This window comes from Larus michahellis, chromosome 7 (genome assembly GCF_964199755.1).
Source record: "Larus michahellis chromosome 7, bLarMic1.1, whole genome shotgun sequence".
In the NCBI taxonomy this organism is placed as follows: domain Eukaryota; kingdom Metazoa; phylum Chordata; class Aves; order Charadriiformes; family Laridae; genus Larus; species Larus michahellis.
In genome coordinates, this window is record NC_133902.1 from 43,255,271 (window position 1) to 43,272,370 (window position 17,100).

The 17,100-nt window shown below is 62.3% G+C and overlaps 2 protein-coding genes across 9 annotated transcripts in view; both read left to right on the forward strand.

Moving 5' to 3' along the window:
- The window catches only part of TNS1 (tensin 1), a 67,838-nt gene that overhangs the window by 31,656 nt on the left and 19,082 nt on the right, over positions 1-17,100 (forward strand). For 4 of the 8 annotated variants that reach the window (XM_074596041.1, XM_074596043.1, XM_074596044.1 and 1 more), the window contains 3 exons: positions 8,277-9,977; positions 16,231-16,409; positions 16,639-16,714. In XM_074596041.1, the coding sequence (XP_074452142.1) occupies positions 8,277-9,977; positions 16,231-16,409; positions 16,639-16,714 (1,956 nt within the window). Of the gene's footprint in view, positions 1-196; positions 1,167-8,276; positions 9,978-12,378; positions 12,460-16,230; positions 16,410-16,638; positions 16,715-17,100 lie in introns of those variants that run through there. The other 4 variants (XM_074596040.1, XM_074596045.1, XM_074596046.1 and 1 more) reach the window with 2 other exon arrangements.
- Positions 2,869-8,269, forward strand: LOC141746679 (uncharacterized). Its single transcript, XM_074595655.1, has 3 exons — positions 2,869-3,081; positions 4,409-4,990; positions 6,361-8,269. Exons 1-3 carry the CDS (start codon positions 2,869-2,871, stop codon positions 6,808-6,810), a joined length of 1,245 nt encoding a protein of 414 aa, XP_074451756.1. The 3' UTR covers positions 6,811-8,269.

A 17,100-nucleotide genomic window follows, 5' to 3' on the forward strand; every position in this document is an offset into this window, starting at 1 on the left:
CTGTGGCCGAGCAGATGCCTGAACTTTCCTGGCCTGATCTGGACAGGCGTCCCTGGAGCGGGGACAGCTGCGGTTCCTGATGTCCCTGAAGGTCACTGGCTGCTCCGAGTGGGAGCTGTGGGCGTCCGGGCTCTCTGGGGAGGGTGGGGACTCTGGGTGCCTGGGGTAGGCCAGGGGTCCGTGCTCGCGGTGGGGACGTGGGGCCAGACCCGGGGTGGCTGTGCGGAGCTGGCACAGGCACCTGCCTTGGCACGGGGCAGTAAACAGGCAACTCGTGACACGCGGGCTCAGCTATGTGGCGGGCAGCTGGGGTCTGTGGGTCCGGCCCTGGGGGGAGGGAATGCTTGTCCCCACCGTGAGCTCAGACCACGGCTCTGACCCTGCCCCGAGCTGGCAGGACTGGCTGGCAGCCCCCTCCTGCCTGCAGAGACCTGAGTGCCTCAGTGCACGTGTGTTTTCCCTCTGGCTCCCTCTGCAGAGCCACAGTGCTCCCACCCCCTCGCAGGACTGCAGAGGTACGCCAGGGCTCCTTTCCGATCCCTCCTGGGGGTCTCAGCATGCGTCGGGGCTGTGGAGGTCCCTCCGTCCTCTGTCTGGACTGTCCTCCCTGCAGGGAGGGTGGCGATGGGAAACAAGGGCACCGTGGATTTGCAAACACTGCCCAGGTTTGGGGATGAGCTGGGACGAAGCCGTAGGCAGAAGACTGCCATCCGACCTGTGCCAGCGCGGGCAGCTTCGAGACAGCCCGTCTATGGTGGGGTCTCCCCGGCCAGCCCATGGGGCACCTTGAGCAGTGGCGGGGAGAGCCAGCATGGGCTCGGGGGTATCCTGTCTTCTTCCCTCTCTGGTGGCACTTTTCCTCTTCCCCAGCCCGTCCCGGGCTGGGATGGGGACCCCGGTGCCCGGCTGTGCGAGGGGGGTCCCTGTTTATGGTTGTTCTCGCCTTATTTGGTCAGGGAATTGCACGCCACATTTTTGGCACCACCAGGCGCGAGCAAGCGGCGTCCGGGGGCGGAGGAGGGTGAGGCTGGCACGGGACCCGCGCCGGGGTGGGATCAGCCGCCGCTCCTCGTCCCTGCCACTGCCCGTCCCCGCTGCTTGGCGAAGGCTCCCCGCAGACTGGTGCCGCAGCCCAGGCCGACGGGATCGGGATCGCCTGCCAAACGGTGGGTCCCCCCCGCGCCGCATCTCTGCTGGCCGCAGCTGCTCTTGGTTAAGGTAGATGCCCTTTCTCCAGCGGCTTTGGCTCAGTGTGGGGCACCCCTATGGGCTAGGGGGGTGTCTGTCAGGGTGGGGGTGACTGTGGGACCCCAAAGCTGGAGGGGGCAGGTTGATAGCTGGGGATGGTGCCTGTCCTGGTGTCACCCTCGCCTCTGCTGTGCTTATCCGCGGGGGCTTGGGGAAGGGGAAACTGAGTCGCAGCAGGGTCTAGAGCTGACCAGCCTTGCCCAGGGCAGGGAGCATGAGAGGGGGATCTGAACCCCCACATCTTGCTCTCTGGCGGAGGGGACCTGGCTGGGACCTGCAGCTGGGGGCTGCTCTGCAAACCGCCCCCACGGCACAGGCTGTCCCCATGGGTGAGCTCACCCTCCTGCCTTACCCAGACAGCTTCCCTGCTGGCCGATGGGCTCAGGCTGCCCTGTGGTCCTTAGGGAGAGTGGGGTGCACTGGGAAACCCCTGTGGACCCATCCCACTGCCTGTCACCCATCCCTGCGCAGCATGGGGGAGGTGAGTGGTGTCCCCATGCGGCTCATGGCTTCTCCTGCCATCGTTCCTCCTCCTTGAAAGGGCTTTGGGGTCGGTACCGGCTGTGTTTTGGGTTCCCACTGCGGTCCCCGTAGCCATCAGTTGGCTGAAGGGTGGGGATGGGGTGCTTCTTCCTTTGGTTGTTTTGGGGGTTCAGATGTCCCCTATCCTGGGTGGATGAAGGATGCTTTGCCAGCACCGTGGTGCCTCTCCTTGGGGGCCAGGCTGGCTCCAGGGAAGCAGGAGAAAACCTGAAGCTGGATTCGGCACTGCTGAGTTTGCAGCTGGTTGGAGGACTGCTGCAGAGAAATTTTTGGGGTATCGCAGAGGCAGGTGGGCAAAGCTGGATGGGAAACATCTATGGCCTGCTTTGGTTTTGCTGAGAAAATCAACGCTGATGGAGAACAGGGTGCTAGGGCTGGCACAGGGACGGTGGAGGGATTGTCTCCAGGGTCTGCGTGTGTGACCATGGTCGGGGGGGCACAGGGCTCTGCCATCCTGCATGTGCCCCCCTGACCCAGCAGCTCCCTGTACCGGCCCTCCCTTGGACGCACCCCGGCTGCTCCTGCCGCAGCCAGCCTCCGGTCCCCCTCCCTGCCTCCCACCTCTGTACCATCCCTGTCCCCACCTCAGGCCGGCCCTGCCCGCCCCCACTTTTTGCCGGGGCTGGAAGGGGGATGGCCGGGGCCTGGCCAAATGCAACATCTGCGGGAGACTTGCTAAATCCCCACCTGAGTCATGGTTCTGGCGCGGGGCTCCCCTGCAGCTCAGTCCCGCACGCAGGGCAGGGCTGGCCGAGGTGGGGAGTGGGATAAGCATCCCACCCTTCCAGGGATGGGAAGTTACGGCAGAACCTGAAGCCCCTGCGTGGCTAAAGTCAGAATGTCCCAGAGTCCCCCCAGATAGAGCTGGATGATGGTCCTGCACCTTTCCATGGGGCAGATGGGGTGGCTGTCAGCTGTTTGTCCCGCGGTATTCAGGGTCCCCCAAGAGGGTGGGCATCTCATGGGGGACATCTCCCCTAGTGGGGCTGAATCCTGCCCCACATATCCAGGGCTGAGGCTGCCCAGCTGGGGCACGCAAAGGAGGGTGAGCCAGGCTGTGCGGAGGCGGAGAGCCAAATGGGCCAGGCCGGAGCTGTTAAAGCCATCGCTGGAGCTGCCGGCAGGCTCCTGCTCTCCCCCCACGGCTGGATCCGTCCCCTGGCCTGGCTCGGCAGGGAGGGGAGCCGCTGGCTCTCCTCTCGCCTCTGCCAGCTGACTAAAGCCCAAGGAATCCGCTTCCCCCTCCCCATCCCGCCCCTCTCCGCCGCTCTCCGCTCTGGCCACTGCAAGGTAAGGGCTCGGCGGGATGAGCGTTCTGGGGGGCAGCGGGGACCTGTCTGGGCTGGGTGGGGATCCATGGGGAATGTCTACCCCTTGCTCCTGGTTATTCCCCGTGGGAGAAATGTTGGAGCATCCACAGGCTTGGCTAGACATTGCGGCTGGAGTGTGGCTGCTCCCAGGGCGGGGTCTGTCCTCTGACCTGGTATTTGGGGTTGTCATATGAGGGGGGTGATGGGGTTTCGTCCCTCTGGGACTGGGAACCAGGCTGGGCTGGGATGCAGGGAGAGAGGGCTGGGCTGGTGGAAGCTCAGCCCCTTCTCTTTCCCCTTTAAACCATCCTTGAAGTCAAAACCTGCTGGACTGTGTGTTTGTGGAGCCGGGGCCGGGGCTGTCCCCAGGCAGCCAGGCTGGAGCGGGAAGCCTTCAATCTGCCCCCCCCCGGCCCTCTGTGGGCTGCCCGCACCTGCACAACTGGGGCAAAAAATACAAAGGCAGAGAAGGAAGCAAACCTCGGAGGTTTTGTGAGGATGCTGACTAGGCGTGTGCCGCTATCTGGAAGCAAACAGGGCTGTGAGTCAGGGGGCCGGCTGGAAACACTGCTCTCATCCCCTGCCGTCACCCGCGGGGGTGTGGGAAATGCACGATTTAGGGGATTAGAGTGGAGGGAGCCTTGCTGAATATGTTGGATCAGTCGAGGAGTGGAGGCTTGAGCACGGGTTCAAGCAGGGGCCTGGACACACAGTGGGCTCACCTTCACCTGGACCAGTGAATTGTCATCCCCATCCCAGCATGGATTTTGCCTGGGATGGAGAAGCATGGTCGTGGGGGGCTTCAGGACGGACAGGATCCGTGCTGTGCCTCCTGCCACGGGACAGTGCGGCACGTGCCATCCCAAAACCAGTGCTGGTGTGTCTGTGCTGTGCTGCAGCGCTGGCGGGGCAGAGAAGGGGTGTTGTGAAAACGGGTCGGGTTTGGCAGAGAGTGTGGTCGGCGGGTTTGCACTCCTCTTCGGCTGCGTGTTTATTCGAGATGGAGAAACTCAAGTCTCCAGCAAGACGTTGGGGTTTGCAGTCCCGGCTGGGTTACAGCATCACGTGTGGCCTGAAAGGACATCCCCACCCCGAATGTGTCACTGCTTTTTTTTGGGGACAGGTGTGACGCGTGTGCACACAAGAGCCGGGCAGGGCTGGGAGTCTCAAACTGGGGGGGTGATGCTCAGCACCGAGTGCCGGGCGGGGGGATGTCAGGCTGTCCGGCTGTCTGTCCGTCGTGCCTAGGAAACAGTTAACGCGGCGAAGCCCTGCCTGTGGAGGAAGTAGTTAATATTCATAGCTAGGAGCTGCCTGTCCTGCTGTCCTCCCTCCCTGGCTCCCACCCTCCCTGCACCTCGCTGGGGTTAACCCGGGCTGGGGCTCAGCCTTGGGCGGCCCCCAGCTGCCTTCCCCGTCGCCTCTCCCCTTCCCCTCCCGCTCGTCCCTGTGTGGTCCGGGGCGGAGGGGAGCACAACCGCACCTCCTCGCCTCCAACCCATCTCCTGCCTCCGCCGCCTTCCTCTCCTCCATCCTCTCCTCCGGCACCCCGTGTCCTGGGGGTACCCCGTATCCATCCCAGCCCCTCCGGCACCCTGCTGCTGTCAGGGTGCCCCTCTCGCTGGCCCCCCGGGACACGGCGATGGGGAGGGAATAGCTCCTTCCGCGAGAGGGAAAGCAAAGCCAAAGGGACAAACGCCAACCAAAGCCAGCCTCGGGCTGTCGGCTCCTGTCCTGGACAGACACACGGAGCCGGCTGCGGACGCTGCTCGAGCTGCCACTGTGCCAGGTCCCCCTGGAAGGCTCTGGTGCTGGAAGGAGCGAAGGAAAGGGATTTTGCCACCCGCTCCTTCTCTTCGCCTGGGATCTTTTCTTCCCCGTCCCCTTTGGTAAGTCCTGACTTTGCTTTTCTTTGAGCTGGACGGGATGGGGGAAAGAGCTGGGAGTGGGTGGGAAATTCATAGCCATGGTGACCCACGGCTCAGGGGCTGGGGTTACTTCTTGCCGTCATATCTAGGATGAAACCAGAGCTGGGGTGGGGGCTGAGCTCTTCCCCATGGGACGCAGCCTGTATCCTTCATCCTACGAAGGGTCCTGGGACCCCAGGATCTTCCTTGCCGGCTGATGCTCCAGAGATGCCCCGAAGCCAGGGCTCTGGATGGTGGGGAGTGGAGGCAGCAAGTGGGCTGCTGCTGGGGGCAGGACCCGGGGAGACGTGGTGGTGCCCCAGCCTTATCCTCTACACTGGCTAGGATCTGTGCCGGTGCACGATGCTGTATGGTGCACCCCACTGAGCATCAGGCGGGTGGCTGGGATTTGGGGATGTGACCTGACCCCCCCATCCTGTTGTCACACGTACCCTGGACCAATTTTTCTCCTGGTCTGAGCTGCAGGGTGCTGGGGAGGGAGAGGGCAGAGCGTTGCCCTGCTGGGGCAGCGAGCCTGGCAGCAGGGGTAGGACCAGGCTGGGCTCAGCGTTTCCCCCAGCTGCCTCGGTACAGCCGGAGCGGATAGAGCCGGAGCAGATCTGCGTCCTGGGCTGAGCCCTGGGCAAACCCAACCCACACTGGGATGGCACAGCCTGCCAGGCTGGAGCTGCTCTGACCTTCAGGGATGAAATCTGACCTTGCTGGGAGCTGCAAACACTTTGCAAATGGGGACCTGGGAGCCTGCAAATGGGGACGGCTGCTTCAGCTAAGGCAGCCTGTCCCGCCTTCCTTTGCTCTTTTTTTTCCGGGATTTTATTCAACTTTTCAGGTGACAAGCAATGGACAACCATATGAGTGATACCATGGTCCGGGAGGGGTCCTGGGAGTGGCAGGGAATAGCAGGATTTGGCCCTTGGCATCTGAGCCCAGGGAACATGTTGGGACAAGGAGAGGGTGGGCAGTCAGGTGTGGGGCAGAGCAGCTGTGGGACGAGGACCTAGCTGATGGTGGACGTGTCATGGCCCCTTCCTTGCTTGCTGCCCTGGTATTGCTCTTGGGGTGGGGGCCACCAAACCCCACCATGTCCCTGCCTGGACGGAGGGTCCTGGGAAGGTGGGATGGGGCACTCAGGGCTCTCTGGCTCTGCCATGAGCTGTGTTGTGCCCAATCCCGACCCCGCTTTCGAGATGTTTCTCCCTACTGTAGGGCAGTGCTCAGCCCACAGTCTAATTAAAGCCTTTCCCAGCTATTTTCTCCCTTGGCACCACGTGCTTTCATTTATATTTATTTATTCTCTTTTCCTTTCTATTCCCCTGCCCTATTTATCCCAGCCCCCACACTGGCTCTTGCCCTGTTTCCCGGGACCGGCCAGCACCCATCGCTGCCATCAGACAGGAGGGCTGGGCGACAGCCCGGCTCCAGGCGATGTCTCAGCCTCTCCAGCATTGACGCTGCCCCTGGACACGCTGCTTTTTCCTTTCTTCCTCCGCTGGAAGGGATTCCCTCCCTCTCTCCCCCTTTTCCCCCATATGGGAGGTGTTGCGGAGTCCAATGGTGCCGGTTCCTGGCTACACCATCTGGAAGAAGGAGCTCTGAGTCTCCGGGAGAAATCGTGGACCCCATCCTCATCCTTTCTTGCACCAAGTGCCCGGAGAGGACCTTGCTGCGCGGTCCTGGGGTATCTTCAAGCCGGGGGGGCGCTCTGGTTCTCGGCTACCTCCTTGGGATGCTGCTGGCAGGGATTCAGGAGTGGAAAATCAGCAGTGAGGAGGGGGCCCTGACTTGGTAGGACACATGCTGGGTGTTATTGCCCCCCCTCTGCTTTATGGCGAGGGCGATCAGTGGCACGGGAGCTGCCGGGGCATGGACAGTGTGGCATGGGACTGGTTAAGGCATCCCCGGCTTAGGGCTGGCTTTCGGAAGTGTTTTGCTCACAGATAGGACAGCTCTGATTTCACACTATCGCGTTAGGGCTGTCTTACGTCCCTGAGTCAGCCGCCTGGCCCCCCGCCAGAGAAGAGTCATTTTTTCCTCCAAAAGAAAGTGTTTAACACTGCTCGCAGGCCCTTCCAGGAAACCTCGGTGGGGAGCTGGAAAAACAGGAGTCTGCAGCCTGGCCAGTGCCGTGCATGCTCCGGCAGGGCGGACGGGGGGGGACATGGCTTGGGGGCTGTCCCCATTGCCATCTCGGTGGCTGGGGTCCCCCTGTGCCCCCAAAATCTGGCTGCCCTGTTTGGAAAGGTTTAAAGGGTGCAGCTGGTTGTGGTGTTGGGGGTGTTGGGAGCTGGAGGGGGGCTGGTAGCTGGGATGCAAGGTTGCTGGTGGTGATGCTGCTGTACCCCAGCTGCTCCCCCCAACCTTGCAGGGCTGTGGAGCGGAGCCGGCTGCTGGCACTGGCCTTGAATCGTGGGGTTGGGGTGCTCAGTGCCTCCCCAGGAAGGCGATGCTGCGTGTTCGATGTTGGGCAGAGGCGCTGCCCATGCGGGAGCTTCGAGGCAGCGTCTGGCTGCGAGGGAAGGTCCGGGGCAGATCCACCCGGGCTGAGAGAGGGAAGGGGAAGGAGAGCAAGGGTGGGAGCCTGACTGTAGCCAGGGAAGAAAATGTCAAGGATGGGCGGCTGGCTGGATCCGTGCATCATCTGGGAGGAGAGCGGGCAGGGAGGGGGAAGGTGGGTCCGTGGTTCATCTGTCCTTCACCCGTGGGCTGAGTACATCCATCCAGCTGGAGACATGCAGAGCTACGAGGCCAGATCCTGACCGCCTCCACCCGTCCTCCTATGGCCTGTGGTGCATCTCCCCTACCCTCCCTGTTCGCCTTCCCTGTGCCATGTGGCCCTTTGGGTCTGGCTGAGCCCTACGGAGCAGTGGGGTGGCAGTGAAGCGACGGCCAGTTGCGTGGGCAGCCTTGTCCCTCACCAGCCATGAAGGGGAATTGCCAGGAACGATGCCTGGAGCCGGGGAGGGATTTTGGTGCACCCCAGCAGAGCAAGTGATGCTTGCAGGGCAGGGCAGGATGGCTTGTAGAGTGGGGGGCTGTGGGGGCATGGGCATGGGGGTGGTCTGGCTCTGGTGTCTCTGCATGGTGGCGCCTGTGGGATTGCGGAGGGTGCCGAGGAGACAGTAATGCTGGTCGTTAAGCATTCTGGCGGCACGGAAGAGATCGAAACCACCGGCTAATGGGACCCATTAGCTCCGTGCAGAGCGCCAGCAATTGATCTGGGGTCTCGTGTTCGTTTCTCCCCTTGCAGAGGTTGGGCACACGCAAGGGCCCCTGGATGGGAGCCTCTACGCTAAAGTGAAGAAGAAAGACTCCCTCCACGGCAGCACCGGTGCCGTCAACGCCGCCCGCCTCCCGCTCTCGGCAGCGCCCAACCACGTCGAGCACACGCTCTCAGTGAGCAGCGACTCGGGCAACTCCACCGCCTCCACCAAGACCGACCGGACCGATGAGCCGGGGGTGCCTGGGGCACCCAGCAGCCAGGCGGTGCTGAGCCCTGAGGAGAAGCGGGAGCTGGATCGTCTCCTGGTGGGCTTCGGCTTGGAGAGTGCGCCGCCGCCCATGCACAACCACACGCCCGGCCCCGTGCCGGCGCGCCTGCCTGCCATGCCGGGCCGCCATGTGGTGCCGGCTCAGGTGCACGTTAACGGGAATGCCGCGGCGCTGGTGGCCGAGCGGGAGACAGATATCTTGGACGACGAACTGCCCAACCAGGATGGGCACAGTGTGGGCAGCCTGGGCACGCTCTCCTCCTTGGATGGCACCACCACTGCCAGTGAGGCCGGCTACCAGGAGGCACCCCGGGTGGGCAGCCTCTCCTCCCTGCCCAATGGCCCCTCCAGCTGTAATGGGGCTGAGAAGCTGCTGAAGGATGGTCTGTACGACGGCGAGTCACTCTCCAACGGCGGGTACCCCTACAACAACCAGAACACCCTGATGGGCCACCACCTACGCGACCCGCTGCCTCCCTTGCGGCCCTCGGCATCTGCTCAGGACCACCTGGCTGGCTACCCACAGCGCCCACCTGGCTCCCATGCCCCGGGCTGGCTCCAGCCCCAGCCGCTGCCTGGCTCCCAGCCCTATCTGTATGGCTACGAACCCCCTGGTGCCTACCGCTCCCGGTCCTTCCCGGCGGTGGACACAGCCAAGTATGACACGACCCCGGTGCTGCCCCAGGCCCCTACTCGCAGCACCAGCAGCCGTGAAGCCGTGCAGAGGGGCTTGAATTCCTGGCAACAGCAAGGAGGGAGCCGGCCGCCTTCCCGACTGCAGGATGGTGGTGCGGAGAGCCACAGCCCCAGCGTCTCCAGCTGCAGCCCCCAGCCCAGCCCGCTGCAGCCGGTGCCCCCGCACAGCCACAGCATGCCAGAATTCCCACGGGCGCCCTCCCGCCGGGAGATCGAGCAGTCCATCGAAGCGCTTGATGTCCTCATGCTGGACCTCGCGCCCGCTGTCCACAAGTCGCAGAGCGTGCCCACCACCTCCCGCCAGGACAAGCCGGCGGGACCCCTGCACTCCTCCCTCTCAGCTCAGCCCATCGCTGGTCTCTACGCCCGGCCGGCTCCACAAGTGGCCCAGCCGAGGTCCTTTGGCACTTCCGTGAGCCCCGTGATGTCCGAGCCTGGGGGCAAAGCCTATTCTCCCGGGGAGCCGGACTATGGGGTGCATGAGTACCGGGAAACCTATTCGCCTTACAGCTACCAGCTGGCACCGGTGCCGGAGCCGAGGAGCTACAGCCATGCCCCGGCCGGAGCACCAATGAGCATCCTCCCGCTCAGCACCTCCTACAGCCCTGTGGGGTCTCAGCAGCTCCTTGTGTCCTCCCCGCCTTCCCCCACCGTCCCACCACAAACCCAGATGCCCCCTAAAGGACCGGAGAGCTACGAAGACCTGTCGAGGTCGGCAGAAGAGCCCTTGAATCTGGAGGGCCTGGTGGCCCACAGGGTGGCAGGTAGGACCCTTTGATTCCTTGGGGGGACGGGGAAGACTGCATGTCCCAAGAAGCCGGAGCCTGCGGGGGTGGCATGCATGGTGGAGCCGGGGATGGGAGATGCGGAGATTCCTCGTCCATGCTGGATCTGGGCTTGGGACTGAGCCACCCGCTGTGGGGCACGCCAGGCAGAGGTGCAGCCTGTGCTCCTCTCCTTCACCGCAATCTCCTACGAGATCTTGCAGCCCGTCGTCTGCAGCAGCATCTCCCAGAGGTGGGGAGAAAGGGTGGCCAAGGGGCTTGGGCCCCGCCCCCATCCTGACCCCTTTGGGGTGTGGGGCTGGTCTGTCCCCTGTGGCAGGACCACTCGCTGCGTCCTGGGGGGATTTCTCCCTTTCAGGAAGAATATGTCTGAGTTTGGGAAGATGTTTGCAGCTCTGCCTGGATCCCGCCTTGGACGTGATGCTCTCTCTGCCTGGAGCGTGCTCTGCTGTAAGGTCCCAGCAGAGCACATGCCTTGTGTTTAACGTAGCCGGGCTCCTCCTTGATTTCAGCCCCCGCTTTCCCCCGCAGCGTGCTGGGCTTGGTGCTCAGACCTCCTCCCCAGGCAGCCAGGGGGCTGCTGGAGCCGGGTAGGCCAGGGTGTGGGCTGGCAGCAGCCTTTCTGCCCCGGTGGCCCAGCCATCTTGGCCCTGGGTGAATTGAAGCTTGACCTGGCCTTGGGGCGATGGTGAGGGGCTGGGAAGGCATTTCCCAGCCCTGCCAGAGGGGTTTGGTGCAACGCTTGGCCGGGTGCAGCGCCGAGCATTGATGCCATGGCTGGATGAAGGCGTTTGCTCCGTACCGCAGAGGGGAAACTGCGTCCTTCAACTCCCAGCTCGGGGGCTTTGGGGATGCAGAGGGTCCCAGCCCCCCGGGAAGGAGGTGCCGTGTCCCTGTGGCCATGTCCCTCCCTCCCCTGTTGCTTCGGCTGCCGTTGTTGAATTGCGGAGCGAGACTTGGGAAGGGTTCGGGGCTGCGGCCAGGCTGGGGGCCAGCTCGTGATGCTGGGGCTTGGCAGCTCCGTCCCTTCCAGCTCTGCGCTCAGTCCAGAAACTCGCCCGGCATTAGAGGGAGAGGGGAAAAGGCTTGGCTGGAAAAATCCAACAGCACCAGCCTCCCAGGCGCGGGGGCTGAGTCACTGGGGCACCGGGGCGGGGGGCAGGAGGGGTGCCAGTGGCACGGAGGGGGACAGGGCTGGGTGGCAGAGGTGTTTGGGGCAGTTTGCATCCATCCGAACCCGACCTCAGTGATCCGGGCCAGATCTACAGAGGGACCCAGGGCTTGTGCAGAAGGTTTAAGCAAACCCAAGGACCTGCGGATGCCCAAACTGCGCTGTATGTCTGGTCTGATAAAAAGCAGATCTTCCCCAAAACTATGGAGGGAAAAAAAATGGGGTGGAAAAGAGGAGAGCCCTTGGGAGAGGAGGAACAGTATTTGCCGGGTGGGAAATGGACATTTGATGGTGTCTACCAAAAAATCCATCCCCTCTAACCCTGGGATCAGGTCCTCAACGCTGGGCTGGGGGTTGTTCCCATTCCCCTGCAGCTGCTGGTCTTCCTGGGGAGGAGGGCTGTCCCAGGGACGGTCCCCAGCCTGTGGCCACCTGTCCCTGCTGGAGCCTGGCCGTCTGTGCCGAGGCGGGGACAGTGCGGGCGGGCAGCTTGACCTCCGGCAGGAACGAGGTGTCCCAAAGCCAGCGCTGGGAGGGGATGGCTGATGGGGACGGTGGGGCATGGATGGGTTTGTTTACATTCCCCGCTGCTATAAATTGCCTGCGTGTTCCAGCGCAGCAACGAAGAGCATCTCACACCTCCTCTGTGCCTGGCGGGGGAGTGCTCCCGTTCCCGCTTCCTGCTGGTGATGGTGGGAAAGAGATGGGATGGGTCAGCGCTGGCATACCCAGCTCCTCCTTGCAGAGAGGAGCCAGTCCTGCCATACTTCAAGTTCCCCTCATCTCCCAGCGAGGCATCTGGGGTCATCTCTTCTTGTCCCACCCCTGGGTATCCCATGATGGAGAGGACCTGCATGGTGCTACCCCCAAGGGAACGGTGATGGGGCTTTTGTGGTGTTGCACAAGGCCATGTGTGGCTGGGAGCCACCATTGATTTCCCATATGGGTTTCAGTGGTGCCTGGAGCCAGGCAGTTTAGGTGATGGGGAAAGCAGCTCCAAGCAGGGTCTGAGCTCACTCAGACCCCAAGCAACCCTGGGCTCATCTGTTGCAGCCCAACTAATATTTTCTCTTGTTTTCTCTCTCTGTCTCCCTATTGTATCTCGTGACATTTGTCCTGTGTCTGCCCCTTCCTCTCCCCATGGGGAACTGTGTCTGTCCCCTGTGACCTCCCACCCTCCTTGCACCCCCTGTCCTGGTACGCTGGCAGAGTACAACGCCAAGCTCAGGGAACTCAACAAGAGCACCAAAGTCCCCCGTCTTCCTCTGAACCAGCAACGGCCCTTCTCCGGTTTGTTCATTCCACCTCCCTCCTTCTTTGTCCTCCAACCTTCCCATCCTTCTCCTTCCCTCCTCTCCGTTCTTCCCTCTCATCCTTCCTTCCTTTTCCCTTTTTCTCTCTCCTCCATTCTCCCCCCCTAATCCCTCCTTCCTCCCCTATCCTTGCATGCTGAGTGCTCCGTGTGTTGCATGGATGTGGTATGGAGGGAGGCTCGATACCCTTTCTCAGCAAGTCGATGCTCAGGGCCCCCCTCGACCTCCTCTGGTGATGGGGGAGCACATGGCCCTGGGTACAGACTGCCCTGCCTGTGCTCGGTTTTGCATCTCATCCAAGCTTGATGCTGCTCCCTGGTGGGATTTCATCGCTGGGACAAATCTGGGCCCTTGCTCCAGCCCCTCTGAGCTTTGTCCTGGCCATGGCTCACCCCTCCAGGAGGCAAGGGCTGAAGTGCAGCTCCACAGACCCCATGTTCAGCCGGTTCCTGGCCCAGCAGGGTCTCACCTGCCTCAGTTTGGGGGTTTCCCCCACGGGTCTGTCTGCAGTTGGGGGTAGGTGAGGGAGGGCCCATGGCTGCGCTCGTTTTGGGGTGAAACGTGGATTTCCATATCAATGAAGTGCCCTGGAAGGAGAGGAGCAGCAGATGTATCTGTGCCTGGTGGGATGGGGCGAGCTGGGCTCTGGCAGAGAGCGGTACAGGATGACATCTACTGCTGTTCTTCGTGCAGGGAGGGACCAAGTTTGCATCTGTCTTCCCTGGGCATCGTGTGCCCTGTCTGGCTTTAATTGCTGGGTTCCGTATACTGAAGGCCATGGGATGCTGCTTTGCCCTCTCCTCTCCACTGTGGGGGCATCCCCCAGCTCTTGCCTGGCAGTAGCTCCAGCATCTCATGCCCAAAAAGCAGCTGCCTCCTGATTTGGCCCAGAAACCTGGCTCCCAAGCCACAAAACCACCTGGATTTAAATCCCCCTTGTTTCCTCCTCCCCTGGCTGTTGTGCTCCTGCCCTTCCCCAGCCCTAGAGCTGTGTTTAGTTCAAGGGCAGGACTTCGCTGGGAGAAGGTTGCTGCCAGGTTAGGGAGTTAAATGGGCAGCAGAAGGGGTGTCAGTGCCAGAGGTGATGGAGGGGCAGGGGTGGGCAGTGGGGTGCAGGCTGCTGTTCCCCCCTTTCAACTGTGAGAGGGAACCCCAACTCCTGCAGCCGGGCAGGGTGTCCTTGGGGAGTGGCTGCCGAGGCCATGGCTAAGGGAGGCTGTACCTCTGCCGAGGGGCACAGCGAGCGGGCGAAAGGAGAGTTTGTTTTTCAAGCGTAGTTTCCAGCCCATAAATCACCTGGGGGGTCGAGGGAGCCGTGCTCAGAGCCTGGGTTTCCTCCAGGTTTTGCTCCGGGCGGCCCGTGAAGTTTCCCACTCTCGGCTCCCGAACAATGAGTCCCTTTTTTCCCTTCTCCTCCCTCCCCTCCCCGCAGACCCGGCTGCTTTCCATGTCTGAGGAGTGGAGCAGCCAAAGCCTGGTGAGCTCCTGGGTGTCCCGATGGGCCAGATCCAGCACCCTGCCTCCAGGTGACATGCAGCCCCGGGATGGAGCAGGGGGTCCATCCCAGATGTGTGATGTGCAGATGTGTGATGTGCACTGACAGCCCTCCGGCGAGCTGCTGTTTGTGCTTCCCAAATAGAAGACGCAAAGTGAGGCAGGCGTGCGCGACTCGAGGAGCCCAGTCCTTGCCTCTCCGCAGCGCTTGGTTGCTGCAGCTCGCTTTGGGATGGGCCAAGGGATGCTCCTGGTGATGCTCCTGCAGCGTGCAGGACACCCCCCAGTGCACAAAGTGGAAGGGCGAAAATAAAATATAAGGGTTTGCTTTAGTTTTCCTCCCCCATTTTGTTTCTCTCTCTGCTCACAACTCAGGGCTTTGTTCCCTTAAAGCAGGGAAAAAGATACAGGGTGACCCTATAAGAAGCTATCCGTGGCCACCGCGCCTGCAGGGCGGCTTCCCAGAGACCTTCTCTGTCCCCCTGTCCCCACCATGGGCCTTTTTAATGGCCGTCCCCCGCGCCGGCGAGCACCTGCAGAAGGGATCGGGGAGTTGTGTTTCAAAGCTGCTCTTAGTGGAATTTTCCAGGCCGCCTCCGCGGCTGGAGCTGGCCCCGTTGGCTCACGTCCCCCGCCTCGCAGCCCGGCCGCCTCTCCCCCCCCCCGAGCTGCGATTTTATTGTTGTTGCCATTCACTGGACTGATTATTTAGAAATGCACCCAGGCCACCTCCCTCCCTCCCGCACTCCCAGCCCTTTCCCTGCTCCTAGCCCTTTCTCCGGGGTCGGGAAAGCTCTGGTGTGGGTGCCGGAGCGGTGAAGAGGGGAGGTCAGCGGGCGTGAGGCGTGGGTCCTGCACGGAGCCCCGGGGAGCGAGGGGAAGCAGCTGATGGCTGGTTTTCCTCCGCCAGCCCGTGGGAAAGGAGTTGGTGTTTGAAAAGTGCATTTCCTGGAGCGTGATGCTGGCCTCTTGGGTTTTTTTTCTCTCTTTTCCTTTTTCTCTTTTTTCCCCTGCCCCGCAATGTGCTGGGCCAAGAGGAGCGTGAGCACTTCCCGGCTCTGCGGGAAATGTGGAGGGGACGGTTCTGTCACCTCTGCTAGCCTGACTGAGACCGGGGGTCACCCTGCTGCTGTGTGGGTCCCGGGGAGGAGTGGGAGTCCCTGGGGCTCTGAGCTGCACCCGTGATGCTCTGGGCAGTTCCCCTGCACCGAACCCAGCACCATCATCCCTGAGCCCTAATTAACCTCTTCGTCAGGCGAGATGGAGCAGAGGTTGTGTTTGGGCCCTGCTGGGTGCTGGGAGAGGTCGCACCCCTCATCCCAGCCATCCAAGTCCCCCTGCCCTGCGCTGGCTTTGTCCCCATTCCTAGGCTTTCTCCCAGCTCACTGAGATCACCAGTGGGACCTACCCAGACGCCGACAGCCCAAGACACCCGTTCTCCCGCAGTGACTTGCTCGCTCCCTTCTTCTTCCCAGGGTCTTGGAGCCCCTTGGTGCTGCCCCAGGCTTTGGGCACTTGTGGTGTCCACTGCTGGTGTCTTGTGGTGCTGGGATGTGGGAGGGGGATCTGGGTGGAGACAGTGCAGAGATGCCAATCTTCCCTGTTAGGAAAGTGTCATGCTGGGGGTAGGAGATCAGCAGTAGTTTTGGGGGTTCCCTGCACCACTCCTCTGGCTGGGGTCCTTCCTCCTGCCCTGGTGCTCCTTCTGCCTTTAGACTCATAAAAAGAGGCCTTTACCTCTGCTGTGGTTGGAGCCGTATCCAGCTGTGGGAACAGGGATACAGCCGAATGCTGCTGCCCCGGTGCTGGGGGATTCGTCCCTTTCCCACCATGATGCTGTTGAGAGGTCCCAGCCCTTCCCAGCTCTGTAGAGCGGAGGCTGGCTGGGGGGCTTACAGGATCCTTATGCCCCTCAACACCCACTGCCAGGGGATGCTGTGCCTAAGTGCAGGACTCAAGGTGCTTGGGAGGGCTAATGCAGCGACCCAGACACTAGCTGCAGCCTTGCCTTGCTTTGTCGCTTGGCCCAGGGCCAGTGCTGTAGGGTTTATCTGCTCCAGCTCACAACTGCCTGTGCTGGTCGGGGGGTTAGATGCAGGTGAGTGCTGAAGCTGCCATCTCTGCCAGGCAGAGCCCCCTCTGCAGCACATGGCCCCGGCGAGACCTCTCAGATCAGCCCCAGAGCATCTCCTGCTGGTCCCCATCTCAGCCAGCACCTCCTCACCCATCTCCCCACCCTGTGCTTGCCCCACAGGGGTACAGTCCCGAGAGAAGCCCCCAGAGGAGATCGCCGTCCCTGCCCGCAAGCGGACCCCCAGCGACAGCCACTATGAGAAGAGCTCACCGGAGCCCAGCTCACCCCGTAGCCCCACTGTCCTCTCGCCCGAGGTGGTCAGCACCATCGCGGCCAACCCTGGAGGGAGGCCCAAAGAGGTGTGCTGGGGCTTGGTGGAGTGCCGGGGGAGGGCTGGTGGGGTGCAACAACCTCTGGGGAGAGAGAAGGTTCGGAAGGCTCCCTTAACCCTCAAATTCAACTCTCCAGGATGCTGTGGATGCTAAAAGTCCCATCCTGGAGGGTTGAGGGTTAATGTTGCCTTTTGTGGTGATGGTGTCCTGGAGGTTTGCACTGTAGGGACTAACCCTTTCTCCTGCTCTCCCCCAGCCTCACCTCCACAGCTACAAGGAAGCCTTTGAAGAGATGGAGGGTGCCTCCCCCAGCAGCCCACCCTCCAGCGGCGGTGAGATTTCTCCCCCCACCCCAGCTTTCCCCGTCTCGCCACAAACCCCTTACTCCAACTCCTGTAAGTGCTGCGGCTCCGGGAGGCGGCGGGGCTCGGTGGGTGGCTCTCGGCAAGCCAGAAATTCGCCAAGGGTCAGACAGCTCCGGGCTCCAGACACCCACCGCCATGTTAATCACTTCTCCTCTCCTTTCTCCTCGCTCCTCTGCATCCCACCACTCCATGCTGCCATCAGCATCCTGCTGCCATCAGCATCTCGGCTCTCAGCACCTTCCTGTCGGCTTTTGCCTACCTTTCACTTGCTGTGGTGTTTCTCTGATGGGATCCCGAGGCGGGATAAGGAGAGAGGCAGGGTCTAAAAGACAGCATCCTTGCAGCCCGTCCTG

What these genes read in the sequence shown, in the direction of transcription:
- LOC141746679 (XM_074595655.1), top strand. Translation starts at nt 2,869, where the DNA reads ATGGGCCAGGCCGGAGCTGTTAAAGCCATCGCTGGAGCTGCCGGCAGG. An exon ending in TCCGCTCTGGCCACTGCAAG is followed by an intron (nt 3,082 to 4,408) that starts GTAAGGGCTCGG and finishes ATTCATAGCTAG; the next exon opens with GAGCTGCCTGTCCTGCTGTC. An exon ending in TTTCTTCCCCGTCCCCTTTG is followed by an intron (nt 4,991 to 6,360) that starts GTAAGTCCTGAC and finishes TATTTATCCCAG; the next exon opens with CCCCCACACTGGCTCTTGCC.